Source organism: Marmota marmota, unplaced genomic scaffold, assembly GCF_001458135.2.
Source record: "Marmota marmota marmota unplaced genomic scaffold, marMar, whole genome shotgun sequence".
NCBI classification, from domain to species: domain Eukaryota; kingdom Metazoa; phylum Chordata; class Mammalia; order Rodentia; family Sciuridae; genus Marmota; species Marmota marmota.
The window spans coordinates 254,437-269,463 of NW_025999871.1; the positions used below are offsets into that span (position 1 = coordinate 254,437).

At 51.0% G+C, this 15,027-nt stretch overlaps 1 protein-coding gene across 1 annotated transcript in view; it reads left to right on the plus strand.

Moving 5' to 3' along the window:
* The first annotated feature begins 1,098 nt into the window (after positions 1 to 1,098).
* Positions 1,099 to 15,027, plus strand: part of Flt4 (fms related receptor tyrosine kinase 4) — a 44,889-nt gene continuing 30,960 nt past the window's right edge. The window contains exon 1 of the mRNA XM_015506416.2: positions 1,099 to 1,251. Coding sequence (XP_015361902.1) covers positions 1,194 to 1,251 — 58 coding nt within the window. The 5' untranslated portion in view covers positions 1,099 to 1,193. The remainder of the gene's footprint in view (positions 1,252 to 15,027) is intronic.

The following is a 15,027-nucleotide window of genomic DNA, read 5'->3' on the forward strand; positions in this document are numbered from 1 at the left end:
GGATACTAGAAAATTGGAGGTTTAGGGACGGTAAGGGACTTGTGATGGAAAATGAGAGCGGTTTCTGGATTGCCAGTGACATTCAAATCCCTTGTTGGAAACATATTTATCTCACATTTATAATACATTGGTATCTTAAATATTTTAGGTAAATACACTACATCTTACAATAACTTTTGGATATTATTAAAGGTTGAAAAAGGGAATCTGGCTCCATTTGTTTATTCAGTTTTCTAATTTCCCCCCAACACTGTTTATTTGATTATCAAAACCTTTCTCACTACTTTGTGATTCCAACTTAATATCATATTCAATTCTTAGCTGCACTAGAGAGAGTTGGTAACAGTTGTTATCAACCAATTTGGTCTTGGTTTCTGGCAAGGACCAAAGGACTGGGAGGAGGGCATGGAAAAATTGTGAATGGAGTAAATAAAAGCAAGAGAGAGGTTGAAATAGTCATCGTCATGGGATTTATTTTAAAACAGGAAAATTCTAGCGACGGAACCAAAAAGAGAAAGGAAGTCTGTGGTAGGGTTTGCCAAGTCAGAAAGTGAAGTGTCACCTGATAAAAGGACTTATGAATGAGCTCAGAGCAAAAATATTTGGGTGAGATCTAAAGCTGAGGCCAGACCTTCAGGATCAGGAGGAGTGGTCAACTATAGTGGTCCAGGGCTCAAGGGTGCAGCTTCCATGGACACCAAGGAGGTAGTAAGGCATCTGCTGAAAGTTTTCAAAGATTTAACACTACTATTTTCAAGTTAAATTTATTACCTTTTTCCTTACTCTAGTGTTTATTGATGGAAGGAGATTTCAGAAAAATACGTAGTGACACATTTTGTTGGTCCTTGTCTGCCACGCTCTGGTTCCTTCATCAGCCCACAACCAACTTTTACAGTAACCTGCATTCCTCGCCCGCCGTGATTGGCCCTGAAGAGGGCGGTAGTTGACTTGAAGGGGCTATTACCCTGGACTTGGACTGTGCAAAGGATGCACCCTTGACGGTCTGCGAAGGACTTAGGTGCAATGGACGGACTAAGGCGACGGTGACCCGCCCTCCCCCAGAGCCCCGCCCCGACCCCGCCCCCGGCCCGCAGCCCAGTCGGGGCCCCGCCCGCGCTCGCGCTGCGCGCTCACACTCCCAGCCCGGAGCTGCGGTGGCCGCGCAGGTCCTACCCGCGTCGCAGCGGCCGGAGATGCAGCCGGGCGCCGCGCTGTGCCTGCGCCTGTGGCTCTGCCTCGGACTCCTCGACGGTGAGCGCCGCGAGCCGTCTGCTTGCGCCAGGGTTGGGCTGACCGCTAAGGGGAGCCGCGCGCCGGGGGGCAAGGGGTTAGATGGCACCAGTGGGGTTCGGGCGGGGGACAGGACTGTCCAGGAGCACGGGGGTGCGGACACCGGATGGAGCACGGCGGGTTGGGACTAGGGACCGCCGGGATGAGGAAAGAGCGGGCGGGGACTGCAGCCGGGTCAGGGACGAGGCGACCAGTCTGCGCGTCAGCGCTGGGGTAATCCTTGGGATCCCAGACTTCGCTGTACCTTCAGTGGCTCAGCTTCCTTGTAGGCTCGCCCCTTTGGGCTGCATCCTTAACCTGGATCCTTCATTTCTTTATTCACTCCCCCTGCGGAGCTCTGGCGCAGCGCCACTCGGTCCCATGCACTGGGGATTATTCCCTGGGAGCCCTCAGAGGTGACAATCCCCGCCCGACCCCAGACTTGGGTGCGCACTTCCCGACGCCTCGGGGTCAACGCTGGAAGTCCATCCCGGGAGGTCCCCCAGAGGGCGCACCGGACGGGCGTCCACCTTCCCCAGGGCAGGGACTGCAGCAGCAGGGGCAACTGCACGGGAACCAGCAGTCGGGGATGAGGACCCAGGTGCAAAATTAAGATTAATCTCGAGTCTGTGAGCAGTCAGCTTGCAGAAGTGGTACGAGGCCGAGGTTCCCCGGATTTGAGAAGATAGAAGTCTTGAAGGCCAACTGAATATTAAGGCAAAGGTCGCCACCAAAGGGTCTTGTTGAGAATATGGGTAGAGACCCAGACCCAGGGCTGAGGTTGGAGAGAAGTGTCGGGGACAAGGAAAAGAGCGGAGGAGTTGAATGGAGATGCTTGGAAGAAAGCATCAGGGGTGAGGAGAGAATGAGCTGGTGTCTCTGGAAATCAAGAGGTTGAGGAGGGTCTTCGTTTGAGAGAGGAATGCTGGGAGGCCTGAAGGGAGAGATGGAAACTGCACTGTGTTTGCATGTCATAAAATTTAATACTGACTTTACATACTTCATCTCTTAATTATCACAGTCAATGTCAGACCCATTTTACACATGAAAAAAACTTAGACCAAGGACAATAATGTATATTCTCAATGTCCTCAGGAGACCTGTAGAAGGCAAGTAGTTCATCTCCGTCTTTGGGATACCAGGGCTCTGTTCTCTGCTCACCATCTCTATCTTCATAGGCTGAGGGACTGAGAAGAGCAGAGGTGAAGGTGGTATGGTTGAACTTGAAGAAAGGGGGAGATGGACATCTGTCTGAGCTTTTGTCCTCCTGATCAGGGGAATAGCCTTGGACCATTTCTTGCTACCCTATATCCAGCCCAGGGCCAGAATCTCACAGATGCTCAGTATGTGTTTGTTGAGTGACTGAGTAAAGTGTGGGGCAAGGATTGAATAGGGCCCTTGTTGGAGGGCAAGATGAGGAATGGGAGACCTTACACATACACATACACACACACACACACACACACACACACACCTTAAAGAGATGTCTCTCAAGCAGCAGGTGACTGTACCAGAAGCTCAGGAGGGAGGATGGGCTGGGTAGCTGAAGTGGAAATAGGGCAAGGGGTCCAGTAGGGAACTCTGAGGAAGGGAACCTGGAAGGGGGGGGGGCGGTCTTCCAGGGAGATAAGGATATTTTGCAAGTAAAGGAGGACCAGGAGAGGCCAGCATGAGTGGGAGGTAGAGGAGTAGAGGGAGATGATGTCATTCCCTGTAGTAAGTGACAGTGACTCTCAGCAAATCATGTTGTGAAGGGAAAGAGAGGGTATTAGCTGAAGGGGTATATCCCAGGCTAGAACTGGGTGTGACTGGTGAGGAGATGCTAATAGAGACAAAGACCATTCCTCCTCAGCCCTGAACCTTGCTTCATCCGTCTTGTTGGGCTGAGGAGGACCTCAGACTGCTGGAGGTGCTATAGCAGGAATATGAACCCCCAAGTGCATGGGCTGGGGGTGGAGCTCAGTGGTAGAGTGTTTGCCTAGCATGCAAGAGGTCCTCAGTTCGATCCCCATCACCCCTAGAGAGGGGAAAAATCCCTAAGTAGAGTCAGGCATCAGGAAAGCCAGATGCAGTCAGAGAAGCTTTTTGATTCCCCCAAAGGTGGTTGAACCAGACTTTTGCCTAACCCTGCCCCGAAGTTCTTGCTATGTGGCCTGAGCCCCTCCTTTTCCCTCCCTGTACCTGAGTTTCCCCATGCACAGCTGTGGGACAGGCTGGCAAACAATCAGGGGCTGTATGTGCATAGGCTGGATTTTAAGGATTAGGATCCTGGTCTAGTTTCACAGTCTGGCCCCAGCAGTGTCTCTATGGGAAGGGCAGATGGCAGACAGAAGCCCCAAGATGCTTTGTCTTTTTCAGTTTAGTCTGGAAAAGAGGCTGTTTACACCTCTGAACAGTGGGCAGCCAGCTCTGGGACATGCAGGGGAATAAGGAGACTGCTGGGAAGCCAAATGGGTCTGGCATGAGAATGCTACCCCTTGCCATGGTCTGAGTCACACATGGCCATCCCACTTTCTGTTATACCTGCTCCTCGGTTCTAACCCAGACCCAGGGTACAGGAGTAGAGTAGGGATGAAAGTCAGTGCAAGCAGGTCATGGGGTCTGGGCCCACGTTACTGGGCCCATCTTCTGGCCCTAGTTCAGTGCTCTGGGGACTCAAATGCAGGTGCTGCCCACTTGCCTACCATGCCTGAGGCAACAAAGCCAGTTTGGCTAAAGGGGCCCTGCTCCCTGACCAGAGCACAGTGTCTAACAGGCCCCAGACAGGGTATTACAAGTGCACTGTCTGGTGAACTCCCCAGTTGCCAGGGAAGGAGGCTGCAGTTCTGTACAAGACACAAGCCATTGTGCCTGCTCAGGGTGGTGCTGCAAGGGTTTGGACATGGCACTGAACTGCAGGGGTTACCTATGTGCCAGACTGGCCAGGACACCGACATGGCATCAGATGTCTGTAATCCAGGGATGAAAGCGTTCAGTGGCCCAAGAGAAGCCCAGCTGGTGGGTTGTGAACTGCACAGGAAGGCAGTGTCACTTCCAGTTAGGGACTTCCTGGAGAGGTCTGTAGAACTCCAAGAAAGGGAATTCCAAGCAGGGCAAAGAATACCTCAAAGACAGGAAAGTCCAGATAGTACATGGGGACAAGTGAGTGGTCAAATGAGGCCAGAGCCTGAGATGGGAGTGGGGAGAGACCAGGCAACAGAGAGTGACAGAAACTAGGAGACTGCTGTCCAGGTGAGGCAGGAGTCAGGGAATTGCAAGTGGATGAACCCAGGAAATACTGTTAGTTACAGGATAGTGGAAAGAACAGGAACAGGAGCAGGTCCCTGGCTTAAGCAAACAGGGTGGATCCTGAGACAATTTATCAGATGGAGAGGAGCAAATGTGGAGAAGCATGGCCTTCAGGTGGAGGTATCCAGTGCGGACTTCCCAGGAGACCCCAGGTGTCACAACTAGGCAAGATAAGGAAGGAGGAAATTTGGGAGCACTTGAGTGCCATGGGACAGAAGGGAATGGGGAGTAGAATGGGGCAAAGAAATGAAGTCTTAGCATGACACAGAACTTCCTCTCTGTGTCTATCTTACATCTCTCCTGCTGCCCTTTGGGTGTTTTCCTCTACAGGATAGGTCTTTCTCCCCAAGGGCTTACCCTATGCTAATCAGCTCTCTGAGATGCACCCGCCCCCTATGGGGCCAACCTTGGACTCCAGAAGGAAGGGCTTGCTCCACTAGCCCAAGAAACTGGTCCTTATCTGGGGAGAGGGATGAAGGCCACGGAAGGTTCACACCTGTGTTTTAGAGCAGTCTCTTGGGGGCAAGCAGGAAGGCAAATTTCAGAAAGATGTTGGAAGCAAGAGTGGGGATGAGGCTGAGTAGGAGGACTGGACCCGTGGGCAAAAAGAAGAGTTCAAGGAACCTCTCACACTCTAGGCGGACCATCATTAGAGAAGCAGCCGACATATCCCAGCTGGAGCCAGGGATTCCTGACTTTCGTTCCTTTTCAGACACTGGCTTCCTCTGGGATCTGGGTTTTCCGGTTATGTGGAGGGGACAAGTCTGGGAGCAGGAAGGTGCGGGCATTCCATGCTGGAGGAGGATCAGGGCGCCTGCCCTGCTCCTGGTGGGCGGAGCATACAGCAGACACGCCCCCCAAGCCCCGCAGCTTCTCCTCTGCCGACGCCACTGGGCTTAGGCAGTTGCAGGTTTGGGTGGCAAGTGGGGGAGCCCCCGCCACGTGGCCGGCAAGGTCAGCAGGGGTTCATGGGAAAGGACTTGTCGGTCATAGAAGAGGACATCCTGCCTGCGTTTCCCTCTTCCTGCAGCAGGAGCTGGTGGCCCCGATTTAGCAGCACTGGGGGGCCACCTCGAAACCAGCTGGACTGTCTGATAACACAGCTCGTCCTGTCGACTGGTGAACGGAGTCCTGACCCCAGAGAGGCCAGGGTAATGGCCTGACACAGCTGGCTGCACCACAGCAGCCCTGCACCAGGTGCTAGCATCTGCTAGGGTCACCTCTATTCCTTAAACCCCTCCACTAGGTACTCAGGCAGCCCACACTCAGAGGGAGAAGGGGGTGTCAGTGTGAGACACACCCTCACAGTCAGTGTGAGACACACCTCACTAATGGTTCATCAAATTGCTTCACACTAGGGTGTGTGCAGGTTTTAGCCTTGTGACAAAAACTTCATTATGCATCCCGCTTTTTTGTTGCTGCTGTTGTTTTGCAGTCCTGAGGAATCAAAACCAGGATCTCCTGCTTGGTAGTCAAGTACTGTACAGCTGAGCTTCATCCTGAGCTCCCATTTTGCCCATTTTGAAGATTAGGAAATTCAGGGCAGAGGACTGAAGTGGCTAGATGCTAGGTGATAATGGTGAATTGGCTTATTTGAAGGAGGTGATGGATGTCTGGCCCCAGATGGCATGGGGACCAATGGGCAAAAGGAGAAAACAGCAGGTAGTTGTCCCCATGCCCCAAGAAAGGCCTTAGAGAGATGGGCAGGTGGGATCCTAAATTTATGACCACTTCTCAGACATTGTTACCTTGATGTCCTGGCACGCCCCAAACAGTAACATCTTGCCCCAGGGTCTGCTTCTTGCCTGGTGTGGTTACTTCAGTGCATGGCATCTCCGCCTTTCTGGGTAGTGCAGGCCTCACCTCCACACCTCTTCTACATTATATACAGTCTTTTTTGTTCCTTGGATTCCCAGAGCCAGTCACAGGTCAATCACCAGCCAAGCCCATGCTGGGAATGCTACAATGAAAAGACAAACAAAAGTCCTGACCTTGAACAAAGGAGTTGTCAAATGTAATAAGCCAGCCTCTACCAGGACCTGCAGAACAGTTCAGGAATCCTGTGGAGGGACCTCAGTGTGTGACCCTGGGGGTGTGGCATTGGGGCTGAGATATCAGAGTAGAGGAAGGGACTGTCCCAAATATATGGCACATGGAGGGCAAAGTCTCTGAGGCTGAAGAGGGCAGGGGGTGGGTGATGGGGAAGCCACCAGTGCACTCAGATTTCACTCAGGCAACAGGGAAGCAGAGAATGGTTTTAGGCAGGAGAGGGACTTGTGTCATAAAAAGGTCATTTCATTGCCTGGTTAGGACTGGACCAGTGCAGATACATTGGTGTGGTGATCCAGGAGAGATGTACTGAAGCTGGACAGACAGTAGGGTAAAAAGGAGGGTAGATGGTCAGCTCCAGAATGTCTAGTGGAGGCTGTCTGTCCATAAGGTGTCCATTGCAAGGTCTCTGAACACTATAAGTACAAAGTTCTCTGACAGCAAGGCAAGGAGAGGAGAGTACAGCATCTTGGCACTTCTAGCCACTCTGCCATTGGTACCCTCCTCCTGAGCTAGCAACCTCCGACTCCGTCTGAAAAACCCATTTCAGCTCTGAGAATGGATGTGATATGTGACCAGTTGGTTCTGGGGGAGGAGGAAGGTTAAGAATGCCTGGTGGGATGGCCATCACTCAGATGGCCTTCCTAGGGGATTGGAGAGCAGTATTTCCAGGGGTTGCAGAAGAAAGATGATTTGATCTGCTAAAGTCCTTTCTATTTCATAAACTACAGAAATGCAAACAATGCTGACATCCATAAAAGTAAATAATAGCTTTCTGTAATCTGACTCCCAAAGATAATCCATGATATAATGTACTTTTGGGCAAGTTGACCTCTGTGTGGCTTAGTTTTCTCATTTGTACAATGGCAATAACAGCACCCAACTCAGGGCGGGTATTAAAACGGTGTAGGACGTACAAGTGTGTAGGACTGTTTTGGCACATAGAAAGTGCTAAATTTGCAGTTGTTCTTGTGATACAGGATGTATTAGTCTAAGCAGAATCTGGGGGTCAAAGTGTATAAACATTTTTTATCATTACTGCGTGAGTGCCTATTTCTCCACATCCTTGCCAACATTGGGAAGTATCATTCTTTTTAATACTTGCTCATCTGGTGAGTGAACAGTTGTGTGCTCCATGGGTCCAGATGTCCTCACAGTGATCTGGGTTTAAAGTCTGGGGTCCCTAAAGGTCCACCAGGAATGGAATGCAGAAGAGCTGCTATCAGGGAGGCTGGGGAGAGCACAGAGTGGAGTTGAAATCCCAGGGAGAGCCACTGCCGAAAGGAGAGAATGAGCTAGTGAACAGGACAGGGGCCCGAGGCTAAGCCTGTGATCCTGGGCTTTGCTATGTGGCCTCATTACCCCACACTATGTTCCATCCTTTCCAGCTGATTGTCAAGGGCAAATTCAGGACAGAGGAGTGAAGTGGCTCACTAGATGCTATGTGATAATGGTGAATTGGCTTATTTGAAGGAGGTGATGGATGTCTGGCCCCAGATGGCATGGTGACCAATGGGCCAAAGGAGAAAACAGAAGGTAGTTGTCCCCATGCCCCAAGGAAGGCCCTAGAGAGATGGACCGGTGGGATCTGCCTTTGCATACAACCTTCTAATTTATGTACTCCCCTCCTGGGCCAGCAAGCTTCAGTATATGAAGCCCAAATCAGCTCACATGAAAACCCTCCCTGCCCCACAATCAGCAAGGTTTTCCCAGATGCCCTACCTCCATGCTATGGCCACAGCATGCTAGAGTCACAGTGAGATGTGGCAGCTATGATAAGCCAAGAATTTAGCAGACAGGTGATAATAAATATTCAGTGTACATGAACCAAAGACAATTTACTCTTGTGGTGTTTTATTGTTTCGCAGTACTGGGGCTTGAACCTAGGGATATTTTACCAGTGAGCTGCATCCCCAGAGACAGGGCCTCATTAACTTCCCCAGGCTGGCCTTGAACTTGTGATCCTCCTGCCTCAGCCCCCCAAGTCATTGGGATTACAGGCGTGAGCCACTGTACCTGACTTTTACAGTGGCTGTTAATGTGTTATTTTGCTATTTATGACCTGTGTGGTTCCTAGTAATCTTGGGAACAATCTACATTTCACACACGTGGGGAAAATTAGGGGCTTGGAGAGAGGAAATGAACTGCTCAAGGCCATATAACTAGAGAGTAGAATTGTAGGGTGCCCAGCTGCGTTCACAGAGCTCTAAGCACACACTTGAAACAGCCCCTCCTGTCCCTGCTGACTCTGTCCTACAGGGTGGGAGGTGAGGAACTGATGGTCCCTTGACGCTCACCTTTGAGCTCTAGAGACGCAGAGCTGACACCAGGTCTGGAGAAATTTAGGACAGAACACTTCCTCCTTGCCAGATATCTATACAGGTCTGTCCCCAGGAGTGAAGAAAAAGGATTTTGGTTCAGGTCTCTTCCATTCTTCCCAGCCCCAAGACCAATACACAGTGACCCTGACCCCCTCCCAGCCAGCTGTTGCCCATCACCCATATCATAACTTGCCTTTAGTGTGCACCAGCTGCCTGGCCCCTGGCTGCCTTTGTCTTCCTGCCCTGTCACATCTGCCCAGGAGAGTGTGTCATACTGGCAGGATTGGCATAGGCCCCCTATCTCCAAGTCACTCAAGAGAGAAGGAAAAGAGGAGCCAGGCCCAGGGTAGCCACAACAGAGTCATGCTCCCTGTTCCCAAATGGTCTTGATGTCATCCTGTGTCACCCATAATGGCCCTGGAGAACAATCCATGTGCTGTTGACATCCCAGCCCCAAGGAGCCCCCAGATGACACAAATCCTCCCTGTGCTACAAATTAGGGTCAGTGTGGGAGGTCAGTGCTCTCAGCTTCAGGTGTCAGGGCAGTGTGCCTGGGTCTGAGGGCAGTAGCAACAGTCCACCAGGCACAGACAGCAGGGGAAGACAGAGGACACAGCCTGAGCCCTGAGATGAAGGTGGGCAAGCCCTGGTATGCTCAGCAGGTGGACTCTAGGAGTGGCAGAAGCTTTGAAAAACCAGCCAGGAAGGGGGTGGAGGATTCTTGGGACCCTTATCCTCCTGAAAATCAGGCTGAGAGTATGCAGATCCAAGTGGCCAGGAGAAGCCAGGAAAGGGTCCTGAAGCCATGCTGCCTCTAGGTTGGAGGCCAGGAAGGAGGTTTCTGGGGTCAGGGAGGCACGGAGCCAATGCTCAACCTTATAGCAGGATATAGGGGACAGAGAGATATTAGGGTCAGGGTGGGAGCAGCTGCAAAGATGCACCTGTTGACCCTTTGCCTTCTCCTGCCAGCCCTCCTTCCCCCACTATTCTGGGACCTGGACCTGGCCTTTCTTTGTTGACTTTAGTGATCAAGGGAGCTCTCTAGAAATGACTCAGAGCCCAGGCCTTATCCTCTTGCACTGGAAACAGGACCAAGACCCTGATACATTGGAGTGTGTCTTCAAATTCTGTCCAGGTGGCCCCGGAAAGAATTTCCTGGGGAAATGTAAATTCTATACATAGCAAGGGACATGGGACTAACAAGTTTGGAACTGAGAGAAGGGATAGGAACCTCCTTTATGGCACCTCCCAGAGCCACGCTGGGACATCCATGGGATAAAAGTAAAGTCTTGCTCTCTCTTAGCAGTCTTCATGCATTTCGGTGGGTTTTTCCTCAATTTCTCAGGAAGTTTCCTTTGAAATATAGTATTGGTTGTTTAAAGGACTTTACTTACAGCCAACCTGGCCACGGATCTACACAGAGGATCAGGACCCATAAAGGGAGTGTGATGGGGGCAGCTGGGGGATCAGAGGCCCAGGTACCCATTGACTTCCTGTGTGGACATTCCTGCTTATTAGGTATGAGGGGTCTCTGAGGCTTTCATTTGAAGGACTTCTCTGCTCTTTGCCTTTGGAAAGCAGCATTGTCCTGGAGCAGGGATGGCCCTGAACTCAGCTGGACCTGGGCTTCTATACAGCTGCTAGGCCACCTACAGCTATAAGGCCTAAACCCTTGATTTCTTCATTCATTGACTACATTTATTATGATCTCTTCCTCCCTTCCAAGCTGTTGTGAGGACCAAAAGAGACAGCGATGACTAGGCCAGCTTCCCACTGCCTGGCTCATGTCCAGCACCTAACCCACCATGGGACTTCCCTCCACACCCTGCCTGCCACTCATCAAGGGATACTGGTGTGCCCCAGGAGAGGCTGCAGGACCCCTGAATGCTGCTTACGCAGACTTTTGTGCCTGTGGCTGATGCCTGGGACTCTGTGGCCCAAGGCCGTAGGGCGTCCCAGAGCTGCTGACAGCACAGAGAAAAGGAGGTGTGCACTCTGGCCTCACTGACCTCAGTCTGGCGCCTGCCCTGACTGCTCTACTGCAGGCTTGGAGGCCAGGGCCCTGCTGGCCAGGGGAAGGAAGAAGTCAGTTCCTGGGCCAGAAACAGGAAGGCAGGGGGAGTGCGACAGAGGCCAGGATGACAGCGCTTCCTGGTGCGGGAAGGGAAGGACAGTGGAGACAGACAACAGCCAGGCAGGAAGGATGCACCTTCTTTAGGGCTGCAGGTGGGGGCTGGGCAGCCATGTAGCCTCTGGACATGGCAGCTCAGGCCTGTATCTCTTCTGGCTGCAGAGCTTCTTGAGGTTCACATTGTCATCAGACATCAGTGACTGTCCTTTAAAATTGCAAGCATCTTTTTCAAAGGAACAACAGGGTCTGATACAGTTTCAGCCTGAAGAAAGGCCTCAGAGGTCTGTTTAGCAATCCATTCATCCATTCATCAATCTAACCATCTGTCCATTCATCCATCTGTCAACCTCCACCCATCCCTCTTTCCCTCTGTCCACCTATCCATCCATCTATCCATCCATCTACCCACCCATCTATTCTTCCATCCACCCACTAGTCTGTTCATTTATCCATTCTTTCATTTACCTGTTTCTCCATTAATCCATCTATCTACTCACCCATCCAACTATCTGTCCTTCCATCTACCAATTCATTTATCAATCCATTTTTCTGCTCTCTGCCTGCCCATTGATCCTTCCTTCCAATCATCCATCCATTTAGTCATTCAACAAGTAATTTATTGAACCTTTATCCTGTGCCAGGTTCTGAGCTAGGCACCAGGTTGGGTAGAAAATAGTACCTTGGTACTTACCCCACCAAAACTTAATGCCAGCGGGAGACATTGACAAACACAACTTAAGCAAATAACTAAATAAGATAATTACAACTTATGATCAGAAGAATAGAGCAAGAATCCATGAGGCTGAAATGAAGCCTAAAGAGGGAACTTATGTTTTTGTAAGGATGTGCAGGTTCTGTCTAAGCTGAAGCCTGAAAGTGAGAAGAGTCCAGCCGTACAAAGAATAGGTGAGGAAGCCCATCAGGAGGACCAATGTTGCAAAGGCCCTAGAGTATGAAGGAACATGGGATGTTGCAGAAAAATGTGGAGATCGTGGTGGCTGGAGGATGTGAACATGAAGTGAGAGAGGACCACAAGGACTTGAAGAGCCGGTAGAGGCCAGGACTTAGTCAGGAGTTTGGATTTTCCTGGAACTGTAGTGGGAAGTCACATACAGGATTTAAGCATAAGTGTGATGTGGTCCCTTTGTTTTTTTTTTAAATATCACAATGACTGCATGGAGAAGAACTGTAGGAGGACATTCACAGGACCAGGAGGTGGCTTTGGGGCAAATGCCACTGTGCAGGCACCCATTGGGAGAGCAAGGGCCAGCTCTGGAATGCATCTAGCCTGCATCTGTTGTGGATGGATATGCTGGGGAGGGACAGGCACTGATCCATAGTGATTCCCATTTGGAGAGATTGGAGCTATCAGGGAAGGGACTTTCAGCAGGGTGGAGGAAGTCTAACTCTAAAGTTTAGCATCAGAATCATGGAACTCAGGGTGTCTGCAGGGTATCCACATTGACAGAGCAACTGAACACCTAAGGCTGAATTGAGATAAGTGATCTGGGCTGGAGATAGAGGATTTGAAGGTATCTGGACCCTTAGGATATGGTAGTTGGGAAGAAATAATGAGAAGCAACAGGAATTAGTATTGGGCAGAGGGAAGGAGAAAGATGAAAGGAGAGTGAGGTCACAGGAGACAGGTCTGCTCCCTGCCCTTGAGTGCTCACTGGATCTGTGGGGTCACTGGAGGCTTTGACTAGCAACTCCCTTTCCCCCTCTAAAGAGAGGGTGTTTGCCACGTGGATGCACAAGTGAATGTGGCTGGGGGGTTGATGCTACTTTAGAGCTTTGGCTCTGAAGGGAAATAAGAAAAGAGGTAATGGCTAGGAGGGAGTCTGAGACCAAGGAATTGTATTGTTTTGTTTTGACGATGGGAGATGATTCCATAGAGAAAGAATGGTGATCAGAAGAGAAATAAATTGTTTGGGGAATCAGGTCCAGGGGGTTGGAATCCTGAACATGATGGAGAGTGGCAGAGGGAACACCCTGAACTCCATTAACGAGGGCCTGTTTGAAGTCTGAAAACAGGAAAATCAAGGGGAAGCAGCCAGCATGAGGAGCTTTGTGCTGCAGTGCTGAGCCACTTGGGAATATAGTAGTGACACAGGGTTGAAATAGAGGACAAGCAGACAATCAGATTGATGGTCCAGGACAGAGATGACACCAGGAGGGTGCTGAGAGGTAAGGAAGGAGGAAGCAGTGGGGCCTTTGCTACATCTGAAGGGTTTAGCAGGCGTAGAACAGGACACCTGGGCTAGAAGGGGGAAGAGAGCAAAATGGAGGAAGTCAGGCATTCAATGATGGCACGATTTCTGGTGATGACCATGTTCAGGGAGTGTCCCTGGAAGCCAGTGGCTGAAGGGGAGAGGACGGGAGGACTCAAAAGGCAAGGATGCTGGTGAGTCACCACGTGGATGTTGAAGTAATGGAGAATGGCAGGAGTTGGGGTGGGAAGGGGGATGGTGAGCCAGGAGCTACAGTCAGCAGAGAATGAGGGGAAGTGACCAGGAGAGAAGTTGATGACAGCTTTAGTGGGCACAGGGTGGTGCCATCAAAAGCAAATGCCTCATAGGGGTTGCTGTGGGGAGGAGAACTGGCCAAAAGGAATTCTCTGGGCGTAGGAATCTCCCCTGTGGCAATGGTATCCTCAGAAAACCAGGGTTCACAGTAAGACAGGAGGGAACAGGAAAGATCGTACCGTTTGGCACAATGATGTGGTTGCTTCCACTGGTGGGATGGTGCTGATGGGAGGAAGTTCTTCCCCCATCCATCCACCCACCCTCTCCCATCCAGCCACCACTCATTCCCATTCATTTGCCCACCTATCCACCCATCCATTTATTCATCTGATGACCCATCATTCATCTATCCCTTTCTCATCCATCATCCATCAAATCATCCTTGTATCCATCTCCTGAGTCTTTGTTGCACATCTCCTGTTTGGGGGCTTAGGAAGATGAAAACCATAATTCAGTCTGATTAGTGTTTGGGAGCCCCAAGGAGGGTGAGGCAGAAGCTGCCTAAATGATGATGCCTGCTCTCATAGGGAAGGGACATGTGACCTGAACCCTAAAGAGGGAGATCCACAGGAGGAAAAGAAATGGGAATGTCCCAAGCAAAAGAACGAATGAGCAAAGCAAAGTCTTCAAGATATGAAAAACCTGGTACTTTGAAAGTGTAGTGAGAAGTCCTGAACCTCTTGAGATTTGAAGCTGGGGAAAAGAAGAGGCCAAAATGTCACTATTTATCTGCTTTATCTTAGAAGCTAAAGAGCCACCAAAGAAAACGAAGTTGACAACTTCTACAGCCCTACAGCTGGCAATTACCTGGGGCTTGCTCAGATGTGCACTTCGGGGTAGGGGGAGCTATGGTCTCCCCAGGGCCCTAGCACAGTACCCCAGATCTCAGTGTGGGGATGTCCTCTCGCCCCGGGGAGGAGACACATGGAGCTGAGGCAGTGGCTCCTGGCTGAGGCAGCACTCCTCTTGTGCTCACATGCTGGCCTCAGGCCTGACTTCCAACTAAGTCCAACTGGGAGGGCAACAGTTCTTTCACACCTACTGGTCCAAACCCACGCTCATCATCTCTCACTTCTTACATAGCTCAGGGGACAGACCACCATTCACTTGGTTGCCCACATATTTGCCCCGCTGTCTGCCTGGCATAGCCTTGTTTACTTTTCACTGACTGGAAAATTCTACTTTGCCTTGGAAGCCCAGTCCAAAGTGCTCCCCTGGGGATTCCTTCCTGGCTCCTCACTGTTCTGAGAAGGTTACTCCTGTCTGGGGGTCCCCCTCCCCTGGTGACAGCTCTCTCCCCAGCAGCCCCAGGGAGTACAAGTAAGGGGCTGCTGAGTGCCCAGGCCCTGCTCACATGCCTGAAAGGGCTCCGCATGGGAAAGAGGCTGCAGGGCCCAGGGCCATCTCTCACCTCAGGACCCCAGTACAGAGTTGACTCCAAGGA